Source organism: Calliopsis andreniformis, chromosome 4, assembly GCF_051401765.1.
Source record: "Calliopsis andreniformis isolate RMS-2024a chromosome 4, iyCalAndr_principal, whole genome shotgun sequence".
In the NCBI taxonomy this organism is placed as follows: Eukaryota; Metazoa; Arthropoda; class Insecta; order Hymenoptera; family Andrenidae; genus Calliopsis; species Calliopsis andreniformis.
In genome coordinates, this window is record NC_135065.1 from 14,342,649 (window position 1) to 14,365,205 (window position 22,557).

Genomic DNA, 22,557 nt, shown 5'->3' on the forward strand with positions numbered 1-22,557 from the left:
AGAAACGTATCAAAAAGGAACATACTCTCGACACCAAACAATTTTCATGTAAAACATTTGTTCATACGACAAATAGTTTAAAGAAAATTCAAGTAATACAGTTACGAGACTCATCCCGTATAATTTATACCCCTGGACCAAAAAAAACCTGCCATTCGTGTCGCTTTGGACCTTTACTTTTAAAGCAACATAGTTGAGGAACCGAAGGAAATGTAAAAACATAACTCACATTTAACACTCACGAGATGAAGGCAACTCAACGAAATATCTGGGACGAGAGGTCATGTCAATGATGAACACTAATAGTACACTAGTAGTTCTTCCGGAAGATCACCAGACCGATCCGCACACTCCAGAGGCTCCAGAGCGACTGAGAAATTCGTTGTCCTCCTAGGGTATTTATACCATTTCTATTAAAAGAGGAGGGAACCCACGACTGGAGTTGCTAGGTTAATCGAATGAAGAAATGAAATTTGGGAAAAAGTAATACTTCCCATAGCATAATCATCGCAACAACAATTTTTGTTACATGTATTGATAATAATAATCGTGCTTATTATCTCTTGCAAATTATTAACCTTTATGATGAGTGAGTAATGAGAAATAACAAAATTTGCAACTCTGTAGTTTTTGAGTTTTTCTTGTCAGAAAGATTTTATACTTCCCGCAACCGCAACGTTCAATCACTTAATCGTTGTTTCTGTTGATAAAATCAAATGACTAACTATGGAACCGGCGCGGCACAGCGGTCGATGGAGCAGCTCTCTTCTCGTCGGTGTTGTAGCCGTTCTAGGTAATATCGGAAATGACACGGATCGAAGTATGTGGACACAAACTGTGTCAAACTTTCTCCGTAGGGAGCGTAGTAGTTTTCTCATATGTTTTGGGTGCAAGTGTGTCTCTTTTTGCCTTAAGCAGAAAGATATTCTCTATAAAAATGACGTTCTTACTGAAGAACTGTTGGAAGCTTTCGCAACGTCTACCCGTTGCAGCACCGAAATGTAAATAAATTCATTTCTTACCTCTTGAATTTTTCTTTTCTTTAGATTATGTAACAAATTATAAATTGATTTGTTAGGTTATCCAAATTTTCTTCCTCTGTTGAGAACGAATACTACTGCAATGTCAGAAAAAACCGAGACTCAACGTACGTAAATTTACTACTTACATATGCGTTTTGTGCATCCCTTTTCATATTTTATTGTAAATGACACAAAAAATATTCGCTTAGACTTGTACCTCAATTCTTTTACAGCGACAATACGCAAATCTAAGCCTGATGTCGAAAACATAAAGGAATTCGGTCGTTATGTTGCTGATTGCTTACCAAAATATGTACAAAAGGTCCAAATCAATGCCGGTGACGAACTTGAAATACTAATTGCACCAGATGGAATTATTCCAACATTATCATTTTTAAAAGATCATCACAATGCACAGTTTGTTAATTTGTCAGACATTACTGCAGTAGATGTTCCCAGTCGTGTGTACAGATTCGAGGTAAATTTTACTTTTTTTTTAAATATTGTTAAATACTGTTTTAAATATTGTATTGTTTATTCTATAAATATAGTTTTACATTTCACTGCTTCTAGCTTGTCTATAATCTCTTGTCGTTGAGATATAATTCACGTATTAGAGTAAAGACATACACAGATGAATTAACACCTGTGGAATCAGCAGAATGTGTATTTGATGCTGCCAACTGGTATGAACGAGAAGTATGGGATATGTTTGGTATATTCTTCCTTAATCATTCAGATCTTCGTAGAATTCTGACAGATTATGGATTTGAAGGACATCCATTAAGGAAAGATTTCCCCCTCACTGGTTACGTTGAGGTAATTTAATAATATAACTAACAAATGTAATATTTGCTCCTGATTTTCATTTTAAAAAAATGTATTTTTGTATTAGGTACGCTATGATGATGAAAAGAAGAGAGTAGTGTGCGAACCACTAGAATTAGCACAAGAGTTTCGTAGATTTGAATTATCTGCTCCATGGGAACAATTCCCTAACTTCAGAGAGACACCACCTAGTTCTGAAGAAGTAAAAAAGGAAAAGTAAATTGTTATTAATAGCACGAGGAAGGGTTTCACTTTCTTACATTTAACATATAGAAGATATTTAATATAACGCGAAGGGGTTGTATTTCAATCGTCATGTTATATTTATTCATTCAACAACATTCGGTATTCGATGATATATCACTGAACCCCTTTAATAAAACGGTTACAAGTCGTGAATAATAAATTATTTATTGATTCTGACAGTATGAATGATCTGTCTACTTATTTTCATTTTATGTCACTGTTTATTTTACACATTGTATAATGTTATAAATGTACTTTATTAATTACAAAGTGCTTATATTCTATTTTTAAGGCATATTTTTCGGTGAATTGTAAATTAATCAAATCAATAACAAAATAGATTGACCCTATCTTTTGTGTTCAGTGTTCATAACAGTAGGAATTGTATGCATATTTATTTGTACCCAAGAGAAGTGTAAAGATACAAGTACGCTACTTTTTTCCTGCATTTACGTACACTCTAGGAAAAGTTTATGTGCATTAAATTATATTATTGCATTTCATCCTTTTGATTACAATAGCACCAGCAACTAATATTCTTCATGACTAAGTATTTATTTATTCCTACGTGTGCAGTTTCAGTATTAGTGAGAACTTATATTGAAAAAGTAATTTATTTCATTTCTCACGTTTAAGGCAAGGTACTTCCAATTTTAGCGAAAAGAGAAACCTTTTCGTTTCTTAAAAATACATCTTTCTTTTTTCTCTCTCTCTAAATTGTTTCCCTATCGTCGATCCAGCAGAAAGTGTGCGTGTGGATCATATATTGAACGTCATCACAGTGTCAGTAGTATGTACACATGTAATATTCATTCTAACATCACAGTATTTTACAATTATATTCTCGTTATTATTATGTATGCCGAAACGAAACACGCCTCGGTTAACATTTAAAGCAATCATACGATTGAACTTGACGAAACAATTCCGGAACGTGAAAATACACTATAATTTGTCGATTGGACTGGTATCATCATCCAGTGCATCTTGTCTTTTCCTAATAAACGGTACAAAACCCCATAACGATGCACCTCCTACTAATATAATTCCTAATATGCTAAAGATCGGTCCATAACTTCCAATTTGCTCGAATATAATACCACAAATAGGTGGACCAACGAGTTGTATGATTCCATTGACAAATAATGAAATCCCGTAAGAGGAAGTTAACTTTTCTGTACCTAACATATCAGCCATAATGACTGCGGTGATGCCGACGTAAATGCCGGATGCCAGACCGAAAACGCCGCAATAAACTGAGAGCATGGTATAGGTAGTGGCTATCGGTAACAGAGCTAATGAGATTCCAGAAATGAGCAACCCACCAACAAAGTACCAATGCTTTGGCATGATCGAGACGTCAGAGAGAGCGGAACCTCCGATACGTCCTATCAAATCTAAGATGGATACAGTGGAAAGTAGAAGGGAAGACATGTTCTTGTCGAAGCCGAGCGAAATTGCGTAAGCTGGCAGTAATATCACAAAGTTCGTGTAGCTGACAGCGTTCGTTGAGTTCGAGATTAAAATCACAAGGTAGATAGGATCTTTGAGCAGACTGAAATCAAAGAATTTGTTCTGAGGTTTGTCTTCTTGCTTATTCGCCTCATCCGTGGTCTTCCTCGTGAATGTACTCGAGATGGCATTCAAAGTCAGCGTGGATGCCCTTTCTGGCTGCAATGCAGAAAGGGTACTTCCATGATACGGCGTGCTAATATAATGGAACGACGACATGCTTGGCGATTGGATGGGCGATTTGCGTCTCAACAACTTGTTAGAATCACCGCCACGTTCTGGAACAGCATGCAAAGCTGGTGTACTATGCATCTGGCTAGTCACTTCCCGTCCCGTTGGCATGCTTATTTTTCTTGTCCTTCCTTGTACCGGCGTATTCTTATAATATTCTAAAGCGACGCTAGACGCACTCTTTGGTACTATCGGGGCAGCCTTCTCGTTAGTAGAGTTCGAGTTAGAAATCATATGATTCAATTTCTTCTCGTCTTCTGGACTAGTTATAGTTATCGATGCGGCCTCCAAGTCGTGATCATTCGACTTTTCCGACGACGAAGCTGGCACCATGTGTTTTTCCACTGGTTCGTACAAAAGAGCACTCGCCCATACATTTAAAGTGACAGCACCCATTATTAATACTGCACCTCTGTAAAAAAGCAAAATAAACTTTAGCATATCTCGTTCTATCTATTATTAGGATTGCTATTGCTTACAATATCGTCATCAGGATATTCCATGACTGTTGAAAAAGAAAAAATATTGGAGCACACATTAGTGAATGATTGTAACTAAAGTAACTGATACTACGTACACTAGTTGGACAGGATACTTTTTTTCTGCAAATGATAAGACAAGGTCGTTTCGTACTTGCAGTTATTTGGTAACACACTGTTAATAAATGACTAAGAATACAATCACTTTCATTCAACTAGAATGTTAAACATGAATCAAAATATTTGATGATTATTTTATAAGGTTTTCAACATGATCACGATGTTATAAAATGAAAACAATTCAGAAGATAAATACAAGCGTTTACAAAAACGCTTTATTCTTTATAAACAGTTATGTGTTTTAAATACATAATTGAAACATAATATCGCTTCATACAATAAGTTATTAAGAAAAGTATAAAAGTTAATACCATCGATTACAGCTACTCCTCAGATACAGGTCCAATAATACACTCTATAATAGTTCATTCATATAATACATCCTGTTATCAATAATTTTGTTAATACCGTGATATAATATAAATTATCACAGACAAAATATCACAGTCTTATATGTTTGAAAAAGTGAACTTATTTTGATACTGACTTAAACGGTTCACAAGGTATTAGATAGGTGTTTCATAGACTGCACCATAATTATTTCCCATTTTGTGCAGGCTATGACGAACCTAGTTTTGTGCGTCAATCTGAAACCGTTCGTATTAATTAAACGCGAACAAAGAACACTCGTGCAGAGCAATAATCAATTCAACGAATTAATATGATGCAACAGTGTTTGAAATTTTCTTTACTTATGATACTTTGGTGAAACGTCTTACTGAAATTCAAGAAAAAAAGTTTCAAAATGATACGCGCATCGTTTTATGTTTCAAAATAGATCAGGATCAACAAGTCATATTTTTAGCGTGTGTTTCAGATCGCGTGCACAATATTTAAGCGGTACGAGATGTTCTCATCTTCTTCAAAATCGCGTTTTGCCCCTCTCTTCTTCCATTTCCATGCAACACATTTTTCTGTAACAAAAGAAAAATAAAAGGGACGCTTAGATAATAGATTTCGACTTGATGCATTTACATATTATGTGAAATGATATGAGTGTATGCATATATAAACATACATATGTATATTTATGTACATGTATATAATAAAGTGATTACGTTCAGTTTTATCACGCGCATAACGCGTTCCACACATTTCACGGCGGTAAGAATTATTTGATACACGCAAATGTCTTTCGACACAACAATGTGCCTCGTCACTGCAAAGAAAACTTGAAAATAAAATGTTGATAAACACGAAATTCATTTTTATTGATTTACAGTGATTTAACACCTAATCTATTCTCTCAATATTAGTTGAGATAAAAATGTCTACTCACATGTTCATAGTGAATCAAACGAAAAAGTAAAATTAAACTAACACATAGAAAATTGATAAATGTTTTTCCTCTTTCTCCTTCTAATCATCACGGGTTAGAATACATAACATAAACAATAGATAAATCAAAGTTATCGCAATTCCCTTTTTATTGTATCATGACGCGTTGAATCCAAACACGTGAGCATCATACATTTAAAGCATAATGCATGCACATGTGCAACTACTTTTAGCGTCAAACACGGTACGTTTCCGTGATTCTTACGAACGTGATTATTACGTATGCACACACGACAAAAGAGACGCGATTATACGAATCTTTCTCTCACTGACTATGCAAAAGGTTCTTCTTTACATTTTTAACGAATACGAAAGACAAAAAGTGTTATCTTCTATGCTCATATCTCTATATTTCAAAATAACAATTTACACTTTTATTCTAGTTGGCAGTACTTTTGTATTTTCAATCCTTTCGGTGCTATAGACTTATAAATGATCGATCAATTAGTGTTTGCAGCACTGAAAGAATTAATACTCTTACGCAGCGAACGATAGAATAAAAGTTATTATATTTACAGTAATGAATACGAAATGAATCGCGACTATGAAACGACTACACTTATAGTCTTTAAATAACCACCCGGCCAAGGAACTCGGTGGCTTTTATCGTGACGAAGAAAAGTCATCAGGATGTAATAGACATGTCGTATAATCATGGCCAAGTCGTACTGCGTCCTTCGTTACTGCGCTCTTGTTCACGGTTGCGTCTAATTTAAAATATTGTTAATATAAATTGTTAATAATTAGTAAACGTTTCATGTACAACTTTACTGATAATCAAATAAAACATAAAACAAAAACACATGTAATGGAATTTTATCTTACCTAATTACGGCAGAAGCAGCTGATTTTTCAACAGTTCCAATACTGTTTCGTATGCGCAGACTTTGTAGTTAGTATACAAAATATTTCAGTAACAACAGTTAAATACGTAATTCGTCGCGTGTCTAGCATATCTACAAACCGATGATTATTTTCTTTCTTTGGGTGCATGTGTGCGTGTGTGTGTGCGTCTGCGCTGTGTGTGTGTGCGTCTGCGCTGTGTGTGCGCGCGCGAATGTGTTACAACTAACGTCAAATCGTTAATATTAGTTATCTTTAGCGACATTATACGTATGACAGAAAAGTTATAAACCCAGCCATGGAAGCTGTAAATTTACAGATATACAGAGTCTAGTGTTGTGTATGCAAGTGTACAGCGAGTGTACCTTATCTGAGCACCCAATGAAATGAGCTGTGACATGCACACATGTACATACAATCAACCACATTTGTATTAAATTATTGATATGGATATGTATATTTAAATACTCACCAAAATAAATTTCACCAAACTATTCAAACTCTGTATAATAATAGCACTTTTTTTACGGGAACATCGCGAGGACAAGAAGAAGATGCACGTAAAACTACACAAATGCCTCGCATTTTTGTAACACAAGTGTAAATGTTACAAATTACATGAAATTGGATGATCAAATTCACAAAGTCACAAAGATTCATTTTTTTGAGTTAATTTTTAAAAAATTAAATAAGTACTTAAATATGAATACGTTCAAAAGAACGTTGATAAGTAATGCAAGATTATATTTTTAAAGAAAAGAATAATGCTTAAAGAAATATTCTCTTAAAATAAAGATAAAAATTCAGTCTTGAGATTCCTCAATTTATGATTTCTCAATTATAATTTTTAAGGACATAAAATTTAATACAGATTTATATATATATTTATATATATTTGTATATATATGAATCTATATATATATATATATATATATATATATATACATATAGAAAATTAAGCTGCACCTGTTCAATCACAAATACAACAAAAAGAAAAAAAAGAAAAAAAAGAGAAAAAAAAGAAAAAAGGAACATACCTGTAACCATATTCTCGTAGTAGGATCCCAAGAATCGGTGGAAGAAATATTGAACCTAATGCACTACCAGATATGCAGAGCCCGTTTGCAAGTCCTCTCAATCGGACAAAATAAGAAGTTACAATGTACACAGTTGGAGGGAATGCCAAACCTGCTCCTGTTCCTACAAAGACACCATAACTGAAAACAGACAGTACAATTATATATTTACACTGATAACAATACATATTCAAGAGATACTTTCAGCTCAATAGTTACATAATTACCTAATGCACAAAAAAGCTACAGAGTTTGCAAAATAACTTAGCATCATTCCTGCAGCAGCAAATGTTCCTCCAATAAGCGTTACTGTTCTATAAGAATATTTGACCGATAGTATACTGGAAAGGGGACCTACACAAAAAAATTATATATACGAACTATTGTGTGTTCCATCACATTAGACATTTCAGGGTAATATCACGAAGAAATTTTACCAAGTGAACTATATAAAAAATAACACAAGGCTGGAATCCAGGCAGCTGCAGCAGGTGATGCATCAAATACTTCAAGAAATTCAACAAATAGAACACCAAAAGATTTGACTGTTCCTGGAATAAGGAGATTGACCATAACAGATGCTAAAAGAACAAGCCAACCCCATCCTCCATCGGGTGGAACTAAATCTTCTTCAGCTGTTACATTTTTAACTAAAACATAAAATAATTACATCAATAACATAATAATATCATACGTTATTTTGTTTTCCCTACATTTTTCATTTTATTTCTGTACAATTATATACTAAAGACAGCAACAGAAATATTCTAAAAGCAACACTTTGAGGCTGAACGAATGATAGCAAAGAAAAAGAAAAAAACAAAGAGATAAAGCAACGCGACAAGTTTAAAAATAAGATATTTCGATGCGTTTATTATTAGAATTTGTCCAGTAAATTTAAGACTTCCACGATCATGATAGTTAAATGTATTTTTAGTCATCGACGCAAAACAGACAACGCGTCTTCGAAAAAGCAACGTGACTCATTCCCGCGTTAATTACTTTACACTACAAAGCGTTGAACAAGCATGAAATATTTTCAAAACACAATATAATTAGTTTTCTCGAAGTGAACGACTCACCGTGCTTATTGGTCCCGTTGAAATTACTTTTCTTCTCATTTTCCGAACGCTGCGATACGAGCTTATAATCTCCCTTCTTGCTTTTGCTCGTCCCGAATTTGATGTTGATCCCATTGTCTTGATCTTGGACTCGTTGCATTGTCATCGACCTTTTCTTTCACGTTCACGTTCGCGCGCGCGGATGCACACACGCGCACACGGTCAATCGGTCGTGGCACAAAGGAGAAACGAAACCGATCGTCGTCGTTAATCTATATGCCACGCGACGAAAGAAAACCGAACGTATGACCAGCGCGCAGTCATACAAGTGAAAAAGTGCGGTGCGGCGTAACGGGGAGATAAGAACGGAACGAAACGAAGGAGGACAGAAACTGAAACTAAACGGCGGCGCGGCGCGGCGCAGCGCGGCAAAGATATGCGGTTGAAAAACAGGGAATAGAGAGATCTACGCGTACACTAGCATCAATGTTCACAAACTGCAGGATCGGCAGCCGTGTCCTCCTCTCCGATTGCCTCGGACTTCATCAATTTCAGCTTGATGCTTGTCGTCGTTCCGATGATTTATTCCGTTCCCTCGGCAAAGTGAATCACGTCGTGACTCGGTCATAGACCCTCGAAACGACGATTTCCTTCGGAAGGGAGGAAATTGACTCAACGACAGCGATCTGCCGCAATGCGTCGACGTTGAGAGATATTCAACAGCTGAGGTAACACCTCCACCCGTGCCTCTTGCTTTCGATGCAACGTCAAATCGCATCAAACCGTGCGTAGACAATCGCATGTATACACCCGAAATTGTTAGCGACGATACAGCCCTGTCATATAAGTAAACCTGCGATGTATCACACGCTCGACACGCACCCAGGAAACGAACAGAAACGAAGCTTCACCGTCGCTGACCGTCGCAGACCGTCGCAGAACGACCGATCAGCTGTGTATCACGCAGGGCCGTTGCTTGCCTTGCCACACTACTTCATCTCGTCCCCCACCATTTCCATGTCCTCCCCCGTTGCTTCCCCCGGACGATGTTCGACCGACCATCTTCTCCCACCTCTTTAAATGGCCATTTTCTTTCTCCTTTGCTCTCCCTCGCCTAGGCTCGCCTTTCTCCAGCCCGAGCTCTCTCTCTCTATCCTCGATACCTTGTACACGCGCCGCCGAAGCCTACACAAAGGAAAGAGCAGGGAACAACGGAATGGAAAATTTACAGCAGGGACCAACGCGTAAGATTCTCGTTCGCGTTCATTGCCACCGCAAATGTAACGAGTCCGTCGCGCACGCCGTCCCACTTCATGAATAGAAGAATCGAGGTAGGAAAAACAAGTCCGAGAGATAAGTCATGGCTGATATCGAATACCGATCCGTGGAAAACGATCACCTATCACCTAGCGAGAAATCCTTCGCTTATCGCGACGAGGTGGTACAGGCTAGACAAAAATTAATCGAACGCTTCGAAATTTTCAGACTCGATTACGCCATCTTACTGTTTCATAAGGAAAGTATTTTCAAAATCTAATCACATCGTTCAATTTTCTATCGAATAAGAAAGTATACTTCTCATTTATATTCCTTTTTCTCAAACTTGCATTTTTGTCCATTCTGTAAATTTCAGGTAACACGCTCGAGCGAAATTGCCTTTCGGAATTACTATCTCTGTTCGATGTTCTTCAATTCTCTACATTCTTGTATTTCCTTAAACTATTCCTTTTTATTTACCTGTTTAGCATGTATGTACATACGGACAAATTGTCAAGTTAAATCGTTGAACTGTAAACTGGTTTATGCGACCGTGAAGCAAATGAATCTCGTTAGCAGTGTGTAAACAATTTTCATGTAGTCTCATTGCTTGATTACGCAGTGAAGTGATTCTGTCGTTTCAGTCCTATCGCAAATCAGTTCTGACATGGATTTATCACGGAAAAGCTACAGTGTATAGACTCAACGATGACTGTTCAGGGAATTGAAATAAAATATTTGTAATGGCGCGTGTGTAACACGTATCGAGACTCGAACGGCTTTTGTACGAAAAATAATACTATTAAAAAATAAAGGAATGTATGTACAATATTAAATTAATTTAACAAATTTTTTTCTCGTGTACCTACCAACTCCTACACTTCACTTCTTTATTATCTATTATACATATAGAACGTATATTTGTTGATCGTCCATATCGATGTATCGTTGTATGCGTCACAGGCGTCTTTATAATATCTATAGAATTACGATAAGCGTGTTGAAATATTTCCATTGCTCGAAAACAATGTTCCTTTTATTATACATATATAGAAATAACAGGTTTTGTAATAGACCTAAATAGACCAAATATTCATTCGTCAGTGGTTGGGCGTTGTATATGTATGTACTCAACTCAACTCGAACCGATTCTGGCCCCACCGATACTTTATCCTTCTCTTTCTCTTATTCAATGGCTTCCGTGTAAGGAGGTGGAGAGTATCGGTGCGTCTAGATACATCTGAGTTGGGTGTATGTACATCTTTACGAAGACGAAAGTGACTGATGTGAGAACGATATATGTATGCGTAGGTGTAGGTGCCTACCTCGCTCGTATAGATAAGACTACACGGCGAGGATCAGCGTTACGGACAGCATGAAAACTTGTAGACAACGTAAATTACGAATTTATGAGTTAATTGTTCCTCTTCGTGAATTAACTTGAGACTCGCAATTGACGGTTGTAACCGCACATGACTTGGTCTATATTCGTTCTTATTAAGCATCAATTGACGTTGTGACGACGGCTACATATGTATAAGGGGGATGGATGCACGAGCTGTCAGCTCATTCTCAACACTTACGCGAATGATGAAATATTTTAATTACGATTGAAATCGTGTTCTTGGAAATTACTTTCAGTAAATATGATTTCATGAGTTGGGTAAGAAATACTGAAAGAGAGTTAAATATTTGATCGAGTATCATAGCTACAGGAAAACTATATCTTTTTATTGTACAATTATTTATTATTAGAGACATATTACTAGAGACATTGAAGGATTGAAAGGTTATTTTGAATTGTGTATAAAGAATGTCTATCATTGAATTTATGGAAAGATTCTACTCGCGATCCCTACTATGTTCGCGTCATCATTCATGACGTAATAGGTCATATACATAAAAACAAATAAAAATGTTTTCGTTAATCGTTTAAATTATCGTTAAGATGTTTTGTTCTACGTTTTCGTAAACATTATTTTTCTGATTCTATCGCCAAACAAATTACGTTCATATTGTTCTTACTAATATATATATATATATATATATATATATATATATATATATATATATATATATATATATATATATATATATATATACTTTAGATTAAATAGTTTTCTAATTAAATATATATTTATTTACTTTCATAAACCAAAATATAGCACAAATAAATATTTCTACGTGGAACTTTAAGCATATATTGTTACATTTCGTATTTAAATTCTAATCACAGTTAATTACTTTTGTTTTCATTTTCTTTTATTTTTGCCTGTTGCTTTATACGATAGTCTGACAAAGCAGCTTTAATTGCATCTTCTGCAAGCACTACAATACACAAAAGGAAAAAATTAACTTCTGTAGATTATTTTAATTGCAGTCATATAACTAATTCCTTGCAAACATCTGTTATATAGAATACACTATACACTGTACAACTACCCTGAAGACTATTACTTTCATTGCATCACTGTTATATAATGAGAAAGCGATAGACAATTTTTTCAAATTCTTCTAAATATACTATTTTTTTCAGTACCTTAGAAAGAAAAACAATAAAATCAACTATAAACGTTACTCACTCGAACAGTGTAGCTTGACAGGTGGTAAACACAATTCTTTAGCAATGTCAGTATTTTTTAGCTTCAATGCTTCATCAATCTGTAATACAGATTAATTGCTTATTTCAGCTTAACTTATATAATTCGCTATACAATGCGCCACATCCACTTACAGTTTTCCCTTTGACCCATTCCGTAGCTAAAGAACTTGATGCAATCGCAGAACCACAACCAAAAGTTTTAAATTTAGCATCAATAATCTTTCCATTGTCGTCAACTTTAATTTGAAGTTTCATTACATCTCCACAGGCTGGTGCACCTACAAGACCTGTACCAACCTGAGAGTCATTCTTATCTAAAGAACCCACGTTCCTTGGATTTTCGTAATGATCTAATACCTATGAGGTAACAAATCAGATAAAATCAAATAATATCAAGATATTGTAATCAACATCAACGACCACAACTTATGTACTAAAACGAAGACAGCGTGACAACATAACCTACAATTTTTCTAGTTGTACAATCGAAAATATGTGTATACTTATATCACACTGATCAACGCGAATGTCAGTGATTCTACATACATGTTCTAATAATAGAATTAGTTGTACGATATTAATCATCAAACGCGACGCAAAATGTTCGCTATGACAGGTTATAATCGCATTCGTAAAATCAAAACAACGAGACATACTCACATTTGGATGATAAAAAACTGCTGGAACGCTTAAAGATATTAATTTCGAGGTTCTGTTAAGCCCTGCGGGCAACGAACGCAGCAAAGACATCGCGTTCACGTGCGAATCAACAATGATTAACCAGAACTGTTATTATTTCGTCACTTGACACAACACTCTGCCGTCGTCACAATTGATTTTACATTAGAGCGTATGTATGTACACATGTACGTACATACGATGAACCGTATGCAAGACTAATTTTAAGTATTTTCCGATGTTGGCACCACGAACGTATCATTGGCAGCACTGTCGCAATCAGAAGTAACAAACCTCAAAGGATTTCCTATTGTGAATCCTATTTCCTAATTAGGAATGAAACTCCTTTTAAAGAAATGATGATTTTAAATACAATTCATGACGTTCAATACAGTACTAATTATTACCATATAAAATTGATACATGTATATAAAACAAATCCTATTTCCTACTTGTCAAGCTAAAATGTTTTGTAACGGCAATTTACAAACTGAATAATAATTGTATAACTACAAGTTAAAATTAAAAGAATAATTTATTTGTTCCATAAAAAAATCGACGTGTACATATCAGGTTCTACACAAATAGTCACAAATACATTTCGTATGAATTACAATGTGATGATATAAAATACTTCCGATTAATTCCATATGAAACTTTATCTTCCTTAACCTAGCAATAAAACAATGTAAAAAAATAACTTGTAAGATGAGGAATTATTTACGAAATATGAATCATGTCTCGAATGAACACAAAGTATTTGAATTGCAAAACGCGTCATCCAGTAAGAAACTTGATTTACTTTCTCTAAACAGTCTATTTTATTGTACACTTTTTACACATTGATTACTATAATGCAGTGACACGACATTCGAAAAAACAAGAAGCCTGCCCTATCAGATCGACACGGATCGATGATAAAAAAGCGGCAGGAAAAAGGAGTTCGAGGGAATGTAAGATACGCACCGGATGGACGCAAGAATGGACGTGCTCGAAATTACTTCGAAGAAAGAAATATCTTGATGTGCACGAAGTAGTGCGTGGACCGTTTTCGGTACCGAAATTGTTAACAACTCAACCATTCGTTGCGGTGTCGTCCTGCCAGGTGAATGAGGTGAATGATACGGCAACAAATTTTCGTAACAAACGAAACGGCATTCCAGATACATGGCGGGAATATTTAATCTCGAAAGGATATTGCGATGTAACGAATGCATGTGATTCGAGAAAAGATTCGATACCATGCTACGTACGATGTCACGCCACTGACACTCTTTGGAACGAACTGGGCTTACCCTTTGTGCAAGGTATCCCTGACCCATGGAAAAGCAGACTCCTCTCTCAGGGACGATCTACTAAATGTTGTCGTCAACGATGCACACGTAATAAAAAAGTTAGTACGCAAACTGCGTCTAATTATGATGGAGACGACGAGGCTGATGTAGACCGCAATGCAAAAAAGTACGGTCAATGTAAGAAGAAACGTGTTGAGGCATACAAACACGATTCCAAAGATGCGAAGGCTGAATCGAATTTACAATATGTTGAGAGGGAATTACATCGGAGGTCTAAAGACACTGTCAGAGAGATTCAGAAAAATAAACAAAATTACGTTCATCAGGCAACTGTAGGAGAAAGCATCAAGTCGATACCGCGGAAAGAAGGTTCACGGAATGTTGCGAGTGGTTTTGACATTAAAAGAGATGTAGAAAAACCGACGGTCAACGTTAAAATGATTGAGGAAAGAACAAATTTGAATGTTAAAGATATCGGTACAAATCCATCGAATGTTCTTTTAGAAAAGGCGAACCAAACTGCTTCAGCTCAAAAACCCTCTACTATCGCCTGCTGTAATTGCACGGTACAAAATTATCTTCGACATTACCCCAATCAAGTAAATAAATGTCAAGAGAGGAACATAGCAGAACGTGTCTTATGCCAAGATTGCGAGGCTCTTTATCATCAAAGTATCCCACGGAGATTAGATTACGTGACAAAATCTGTAGACTTTTGCGTATCTGATCCAAATAAATTAGCTAACGATAAAATCGTCGCGCGCGAAGAAATTTACAAATGGACGAAACTGAAGATATGCACTTGCTTACAGAAGGCTAAGCAATGTTTCCACGATCTAAATCAGCAAAATTGCGTCGTACAACCGAAGAACACGATCACCTCTAAGACCGATTTGAAATTAGTCTGCTGTCGATGCGACTGCTCTTATTTGAGATTCGTGTCGAACGCTACTGATCCGAAGCTGAAATGTTTGTGTAAAAGTAAAAGGTCGATTAATACGTTACGAAAGGAAAGAAATCTGAAATATCACGAGTTCACCGATAGTCTTTCAAACAATCCCACAATGCGGAAACAAAGGAATAATACTCCCTGTAATTCTGAGAATGACCATTGCACGTGCACTGGAAACAAAAGGTTCGCTTCTAAGTATGTCACTGAGCAAATGCCGTATCCAATGGGTAACCAATGCCGGAACAACCCGGAAAACAAAAATGTTTATCGAATTCCACCGAGAAATAATTCTGCTAACGACAATACGGTACAAAATGAAATCTGTGCAATTAGTGGACAAATAGAGAGAAACACCCAAAATAGTACTCGAATAGATGTTCAAGATAACATAAGAAATCCAGGAACGAAGAAATTGAGTCAAAATTCGAGTCAATATAGTCAACATCATCTTGCCGACGGCAACTTAGAACGAAAAAAGTTCAATAGAGTCAAATCAATGAGGAACCACCACAGTCGTTCTGATCGCACGAATCAAAATAGAGATAATATCAAAAATAAAGATAAGAGGAACAAGGTTGAAAGTAACGACACGTTGATCGTCGATGAGGAAAGAGTAAAAATCAAATCTTCGCGATATTCAAAATCTGATAAGAGTCTCAAGTACGTCGTATCAGATAGTGGAGAATATGCAGACGTATCTGATAACTTGGCAAGTGTTAATATTGATATCACAGTTCAGGATAGATTTTCGGTGACTTCAATAACTTTTATACAACGTTTGAATAGTTCGAGAGTGATAAGGAGATTGTATCAACTAGAGAGACAAATGCAAACAACGTTTAACTAGAGAAAATCTGGTGAACTGGTCGAATTGGAACACGTGGCAGACAAGAACAGAAACAACAATTATTCGACTAAGTGCAGTCATTTGTCCTGTCTCGATTCTAATAAACGAAATATCGAAATGGAGAGGTTCATTAGAGCACCTAATTCGAGCCCAAATTCTATCTCGAGGAAAGGGAGGCACTATAAGTAAAAGCTTCGAATGTACGTAGTGTACTTACATATGCAGGTACTAACAGTACACATAGCTAACACAAAAACCTATATGTACATAGGTAGCTGTAGCCTGACGAAGTCACAGTAGGCTAAACAACTAAATAATAGTGGTACATAGTAATTATCGTCCTGGTGTATCGATTGTAAACGAAAAAGCTACAATCACAGCTTACGATTGAACAAAGTTAGAACAAGTATGTAACGGGTTACAAAGATATTTTTTCGAGGTTATCGATACAGAATAGTTGAACCTTAGATTGAATTACATATTTTCTTTTATATGTTAAAACACTAAACAGATTTTCTTGTTCGGTTCAATGTCAAGATAAAATTGATCTGCGGAATCTAATGAACACTTATCGTCGTGTAGTATAAGCAAACACGAATTAACACGGTCGTAAAAACAATCAACTTATAATTACACAATCAGCAGTCAAGGAGATGTTCCCATAACAGAGTTATTTGTACATACGTTTGTGAAATAGATACGTCTCTTAGAAGGAACTTCCTTGCACTCAATTCGTCGACATCGTTCAGTGAAAAATACGATAAAAACTTGCGATAGCATTGATGAAGTTACTTGATAAACTGATCTACTAAATTAATTACGTTTGTCATAATTTTGATGTTATTAATCTTAAACAACAACATACAATAAATTATTATATTATATGTACTTATGTATATGTGTGTATCTCAAAAGGCATTGAGCTGCCTAAATTATCTTGTCAAATCAAATTCTGAATATCGTACTACTTAGTCTGTAATGTAAGACTTTAGATGAGAAGACACGTACATACATAAATCCACTATTGAAATACCTTCCTTGGATTTAAATAATCAAATTCTTATTCCATGTTTGGGCCATACTCTTAATTGACTTTCACCGCCATCTACCAATTGGTGTACGAATCATCTTACCTCTACTATTGTATCCTTTTTGTTCATTACGGTTGTCATTACCTATTAAGTGCGATGTTGAGAGAAGCAAAAAATATTTAACGTTGTAGTCATTGCACAGTGAGATCTCTTAAAATGCATCTTCATCGATACAATAATTATTTTTGTGTTGTGATACTATTATTTCGTGATATGGTTTAACGATATAGTTTCCTAGTTGTATTTTTTAAATTGTAAATAACCTTATTATTATTAAATATTTTTCTCTAATATGGCAAAGACTAAAACGATCAGTAAAGGATGCCCTAAATGTGAACAGCAGGTAATTTTTCACCAATCCTCGTAGTAATATAAGTTCATTTGTAGTAGGTTTATAGCTGAAATGAAAAGAAATGAAATAAATTTTCTCTTTCTTAATAGAACAAATTTATACTTAACATAATATACGTTGTATAAAATAAACATTTCATGTATGTATGTACATTATTTTCTAAATCTAATATCAGACTTTTTAAAGATTTTAAAGATTTCAAACAAGCCTCAATATACATTTTCTAGAAATGTCAACTTCATTTCTATTAGGTATTGGTTAATAAATTCGAAGCCAATATAAGTTTTTTATATTTATTATGTATTAATGTAATGTATTTATTGTCAAGGTACCTGTTGCCTGCAAAGCATGTCCATGCGGTCATTCATTTTTTAATGCAAGACGTAATTCAATCAAGAGCCCCCCTAGTCCAGATAGCGGGGTAATGAAAACTAGAAGAACTAATCGAATTAAACGAGAAAAACCAAATTATTATGATGCTTTAGAATATGATAAACAATCAAAGAAAAGTGCTAAAGTAAGATAATATTATAAATTCTGTATTCAGGTAATAATCAATATACATGTAACATAAAAAAAGTATTACAATTACCACAGATAAGAAAAGCAACAGATACTGCTAGTGACATAGACTGCAGGCAGTTAAACAAGAAAAAGAAGAGGAAGGGGAAAGGTAAAGGAAAAAGTGGAAGTAGTAACGGATTAGGAGATGATGATGACGAAATGGAAGGTATCAACGGTTTATCACCCGAAAAGCAGCTCACATGCTCCCTGATATTGCAAGAATTAAATAATAAAATGAGAGTTGTAGCCTGGAAACCAACATAGATTTTTTGTACATTGATCGACATTTAATGTCCTTTATCACCAGAATTACTAGCTTCTGTTCCTAGTAGACTCTTATGTATCGATCGCTTTGGTATAGGAATAATGAACTATATTTAAAATTTAAAATATAACCGATCAATTATCTCACAAAGCATTGAAATAGTATTATGCACAGTTTTATGCATGGATTAATGATACGAATCGATATAAATTATATACAGTTGTTGTTAATAGAAGTACAATAGATTACTCTTAATTGTGAAGATTATAATATGTACATATATTTTGTGATAACTTTTTTTGTACTTTATTTTTATAGTATCACATAAACAAATCAATTTACATACTAACGTATATTCCAAGTATGAACATTAAGGCGGTATAAGTGAAAAGAATATAACTTTTATTAAAGATCAATGTGTTTTAATACATCTGTTTTTTTTTTGTTTTTTTTTTTTTGTATGAAAAATATGTATTTCCTACTAAGATTGTTTCTTTTCATCGCAGAACCTGCCGCAATTCTTCGTTTTCTACAAACAATAATTATAATGTAACATGTAAATACAAAATGTACATACATAATACGTTCATGTAATGTATAAGGTAAATTACAACTGTAAATCAGTTTTCTAGAAGCAACACTTTACAATGTACATATATAATATGCAACCTTCTCATTCTATGTTATTAACTTTTTTTTACTTAAATCGTAAACAGTGTAAATGAGAGTATTCCGACTATTAATAAACGAATTACGTGCATTGATTAAAAAGTAATGAAAGTAACCTGCTTACCTGCCGCGAGCGTAGTAATATATAAATTTCGTTCATTTTTTCTGTTGAAACCGATTGAACCAAGCAATACATCATAATGGAATAATTGTGTAGCGACAAAATTTTTGCGATTTATTATTTCTCTATTACACATTCGTTCGTTTTTTTTTTTTTTTTGTCATTAATCACATTCGCAAAATATTCTTACTCCTTGACGGTCACCTCCACTTGCGAACTACTGTTCTCTGTGTTAACAGTCATCTTCGATGATTTGTTTACTTCGTTAAAAACCAGTAGCAGAGGTAGACCTCCCATCACCATACACGTTCCCATACATAGAAAGCACACAGTGTAACTTCCGGTTACATCGCGTAGGTAGCCTGAAATTATTTCTCGATGACAACATCGTTGATACGTATTCTCTCCTCCGCTAACACATACACAATCTATCAGAGCGGCTAGTGAACAGGAATTAATGGATCTCTAATAGTAGTGCAATGATAGGAATATTGAGTACCTGCTAAAGGTGGAATAGAAATCGCTCCAACACTTTGGAACATTCTAACAAGACCGTACGTAGAGGATATTTTGTCAGTTCCATATTGGTCTGCGAGAAGGACGGGAACTAAGAGAAACCAACAACCCAGGCATAATCCGTACATACCAACGGAACATGCTAAAACGTAGAAAGAGTGTGCCATTGGAATCGCCAATACCGCCACACCGGCACCTACGACACTGTTAAGAAAGCAGGAAGAAAGATAATTATGAAACAGTGACACTGTCACTTCACAGTAATTGGAATAATTAAACGTACCTCCCAATATATCCTTTCCGTCGATCGAAAAGCTGTAAATCCGAGAGCCAACCCAATCCAAGTCTCCCGCAAAGGTCGAGTGCGGCAGAAATGGCCACCAAGTAACCTGCCTCCGATTTCGTGTATCCCGCCGCGTGCACGTAAGCCGGAAGATAATAGAGCATGTACGGACTTCCGGTAGACATGAGACTAACTGAGAAGCACATCATGATAAACTGAGGATTCTTCAAAAGAGACAGATCGATGTATTGCATGATCCTCTGCATGACAGTCTTCGACTCCTCCGGCACTTGTGGTTCGTTCTGAGGAACTGGACAAACGGCCGTCACCGACGATCTCAACGACCTCAACGATGACCTGGCCTTGTAGACGCACGTCGAGTCCGTCGACAGGTCCTCGACGCTGTGCAATATGCTCGAACTTCGTATCTTCGAGATCGGTTTCATACGAAGTCCCTCGCCCATAACATCTTTTTCCTCCTCGCTGTCGGTCAGCTCGATCGCCGTCACGTTGTTTTGGTGGAACAGCTCATTCAGTAAATTATGTTTGGCTGTCGAGTTGTTGGCGAATAGCATCTCCAACTTTTGTTGTTTCGTTGCCTCTGATTCCTTCGCTGCGTTCGCTTCGATCGTTTTTTCCAAATTCTCTGTCGGTTGTGCTTCCTCCGGGGCGTAATTATTTTCTAATGGCCGATAGAGCGTAGCGCTGACGCAAACGTGAAGCATACAACCCCCCAGAAGAAGAATCGTGCCATGGAATCCGAAATTTTCCACTAAAACCTCGATCAGAAGCGGAAACACGAAGCTACCAGCTGCTGTGCCTGACACGCAAATTCCATTCGCCAGGGCGCGATGTGTATCGAAATATTGGGAGACGAGGATGATACCGGGGGTCGTCGACAAACCACCACCGATACCTGAAATCGACGCGACGCATTCATGATCAACATGAAAGATTGCACCGTGGAATAAATAAATTATTGATCAAATGTCCGTTATAATTAGATGCTGTTATGGACGGGGAGCCAAGTCTAAAATACTGGTCCAGATTGTCACCTTCCTGCCTCTGTATCTGCATCTCGTTGCGTAATGGTTTTACAGAATTCGATAGCTGACAATATGCATATTACGTACATACGTATAGTAAGATACAATTTACAACGCAAATGTTGTTAATAAGCAAAAGGGACTACATAGATATGTACATGTATGTATATACGTATGTATCTAGTATCTATATGTACGTAAACATATCTGACAATACTCACGTACCTGTTAAAACTCCAAATGTAAAAAAGAGGTGTATCAAGCTTGTGGCGAAATAACTTATCGTTAGTCCTAGAGCACAGAATAGTCCTCCGATGAAGACGACCGCCCGACAGCTGTACTTCTGGCACAGCATGCTCGTAACTGGAGCTAAACACCAAGTAAGACAGATCGATGATAAGTAAGCATATTTAAAATATATGAAATATTTGTCTAGCTACGTTTTAAATACGTAAGGACATCTGCCTATCTAATCGATTAAGATAAATTGCTGGAAAAATAACTCACCCAGAGCAAGGCATAGACAAGACAAAATAGCCGGTATCCAGGATGCAACCGAGGCCGAGGAGTCCTTGAATGTCTCCATGACCTCAACGTAGAGCACTCCGTAAGATTTGACCAGACCAGCTACCCAGAACTGAACGAAAAACGCTCCGAAAACAATCACCCACCCGTATCCGCCATCCAGAGGGACATAAGTGGTATTTCTCGGCTTCTTCGTCTCGCTTTTCTTTAGCTTCTTCTTTTTTAATGCAGAGCTTCTCGTCGATCTGAGCTCCCTGGACTTTGCTATCAATGGCCTAGCGGTAAGACTCGATATCGTCAGGAGATTGTCGTTGTCCTCGTCCTCGATCGTTTCTGGACTTTGGAGGTGAGGAGGCACGACAGGGGTTGATGTTGCCGTCGCTTGAACGGCCAACGAGGCTGGCCTCTTCGGTGATGGTACGCCGTTGCTCAGATCAAAAACAGGCGCCGAGTGTATGGACAGTAGACTGCCCAGCTGATTCTGTTGATTCATATTTTCGTCGATGACGGCGGCGGTGACCATCTCCTGCGACGCTGTCGCGCAGGGGACGGTGTCGCGCTCAACCGAATCCTGCAGGCTCCATTCCCGTGGTAGCGACATATTTCGACGGCTTCGTTCGCGCGAAGAGGACCGTAATACATTGGAGTTACGTTGCTTTCTCGCCTCGTTCGGTTTGCTTCAGACTTCGAACTGTCCTTCACCTACTACACCTTCTTGGATCCCTTCGAGAAGGTCCG

The 22,557-nt window shown here is 36.4% G+C and overlaps 6 protein-coding genes and 2 long non-coding RNA genes across 9 annotated transcripts; 3 read left to right on the forward strand and 5 right to left on the reverse strand.

The window, feature by feature from the left end:
* The first annotated feature begins 852 nt into the window (after positions 1-852).
* Nd-30 (NADH:ubiquinone oxidoreductase core subunit S3) lies at positions 853-2,278 on the forward strand. Its single transcript, XM_076377179.1, has 5 exons — positions 853-1,001; positions 1,079-1,147; positions 1,256-1,500; positions 1,596-1,841; positions 1,918-2,278. Exons 1-5 carry the CDS (start codon positions 938-940, stop codon positions 2,068-2,070), a joined length of 777 nt encoding a protein of 258 aa, XP_076233294.1. The 5' UTR covers positions 853-937; the 3' UTR covers positions 2,071-2,278.
* A 602-nt stretch (positions 2,279-2,880) lies between these two features.
* Hrm (solute carrier family 16 member hermes) lies at positions 2,881-8,923 on the reverse strand. Its single transcript, XM_076377177.1, has 5 exons — positions 8,778-8,923; positions 8,133-8,345; positions 7,923-8,049; positions 7,657-7,836; positions 2,881-4,251 (listed from the first exon to the last, which is right to left on the reverse strand). Exons 1-5 carry the CDS (start codon positions 8,920-8,922, stop codon positions 3,042-3,044), a joined length of 1,875 nt encoding a protein of 624 aa, XP_076233292.1. The 5' UTR covers position 8,923; the 3' UTR covers positions 2,881-3,041.
* LOC143178475 (uncharacterized) lies at positions 5,375-7,350 on the reverse strand. Its single transcript, XR_013001793.1, has 2 exons — positions 6,602-7,350; positions 5,375-6,483 (listed from the first exon to the last, which is right to left on the reverse strand). It is a non-coding gene; the product is annotated as an uncharacterized LOC143178475 (long non-coding RNA).
* Positions 8,924-12,130: 3,207 nt separating the features above from the next.
* Iscu (Iron-sulfur cluster assembly enzyme) lies at positions 12,131-13,498 on the reverse strand. The gene is made up of 4 exons (XM_076376970.1): positions 13,276-13,498; positions 12,748-12,972; positions 12,596-12,674; positions 12,131-12,341 (listed from the first exon to the last, which is right to left on the reverse strand). The coding sequence occupies exons 1-4, from the start codon at positions 13,363-13,365 to the stop codon at positions 12,250-12,252; spliced, it is 486 nt and encodes a 161-aa protein (XP_076233085.1). The 5' UTR covers positions 13,366-13,498; the 3' UTR covers positions 12,131-12,249.
* Positions 13,499-13,716: 218 nt separating this feature from the next.
* On the forward strand, positions 13,717-16,412 carry LOC143178554 (uncharacterized). The gene is made up of 4 exons (XM_076377275.1): positions 13,717-13,765; positions 13,810-13,896; positions 13,970-14,077; positions 14,109-16,412. Exons 1-4 carry the CDS (start codon positions 13,717-13,719, stop codon positions 16,385-16,387), a joined length of 2,523 nt encoding a protein of 840 aa, XP_076233390.1. The 3' UTR covers positions 16,388-16,412.
* A 1,270-nt stretch (positions 16,413-17,682) lies between these two features.
* On the forward strand, positions 17,683-18,956 carry LOC143178367 (uncharacterized). The gene is made up of 3 exons (XM_076376971.1): positions 17,683-17,821; positions 18,159-18,347; positions 18,428-18,956. The coding sequence occupies exons 1-3, from the start codon at positions 17,771-17,773 to the stop codon at positions 18,656-18,658; spliced, it is 471 nt and encodes a 156-aa protein (XP_076233086.1). The 5' UTR covers positions 17,683-17,770; the 3' UTR covers positions 18,659-18,956.
* Positions 17,745-19,587, reverse strand: LOC143178368 (uncharacterized). 2 transcript variants are annotated; one of them, XR_013001772.1, is made up of 2 exons: positions 19,453-19,587; positions 17,745-17,876 (listed from the first exon to the last, which is right to left on the reverse strand). It is a non-coding gene; the product is annotated as an uncharacterized LOC143178368 (long non-coding RNA). The 2 variants fall into 2 exon arrangements; XR_013001773.1 differs by lacking the exon at positions 17,745-17,876 and adding an exon at positions 19,013-19,188.
* On the reverse strand, positions 19,538-22,479 carry Sln (monocarboxylic acid transporter silnoon). The gene is made up of 5 exons (XM_076376969.1): positions 21,802-22,479; positions 21,520-21,663; positions 20,249-21,164; positions 19,949-20,169; positions 19,538-19,811 (listed from the first exon to the last, which is right to left on the reverse strand). Exons 1-5 carry the CDS (start codon positions 22,418-22,420, stop codon positions 19,636-19,638), a joined length of 2,076 nt encoding a protein of 691 aa, XP_076233084.1. The 5' UTR covers positions 22,421-22,479; the 3' UTR covers positions 19,538-19,635.
* Between the last annotated feature and the right edge of the window lie 78 nt (positions 22,480-22,557).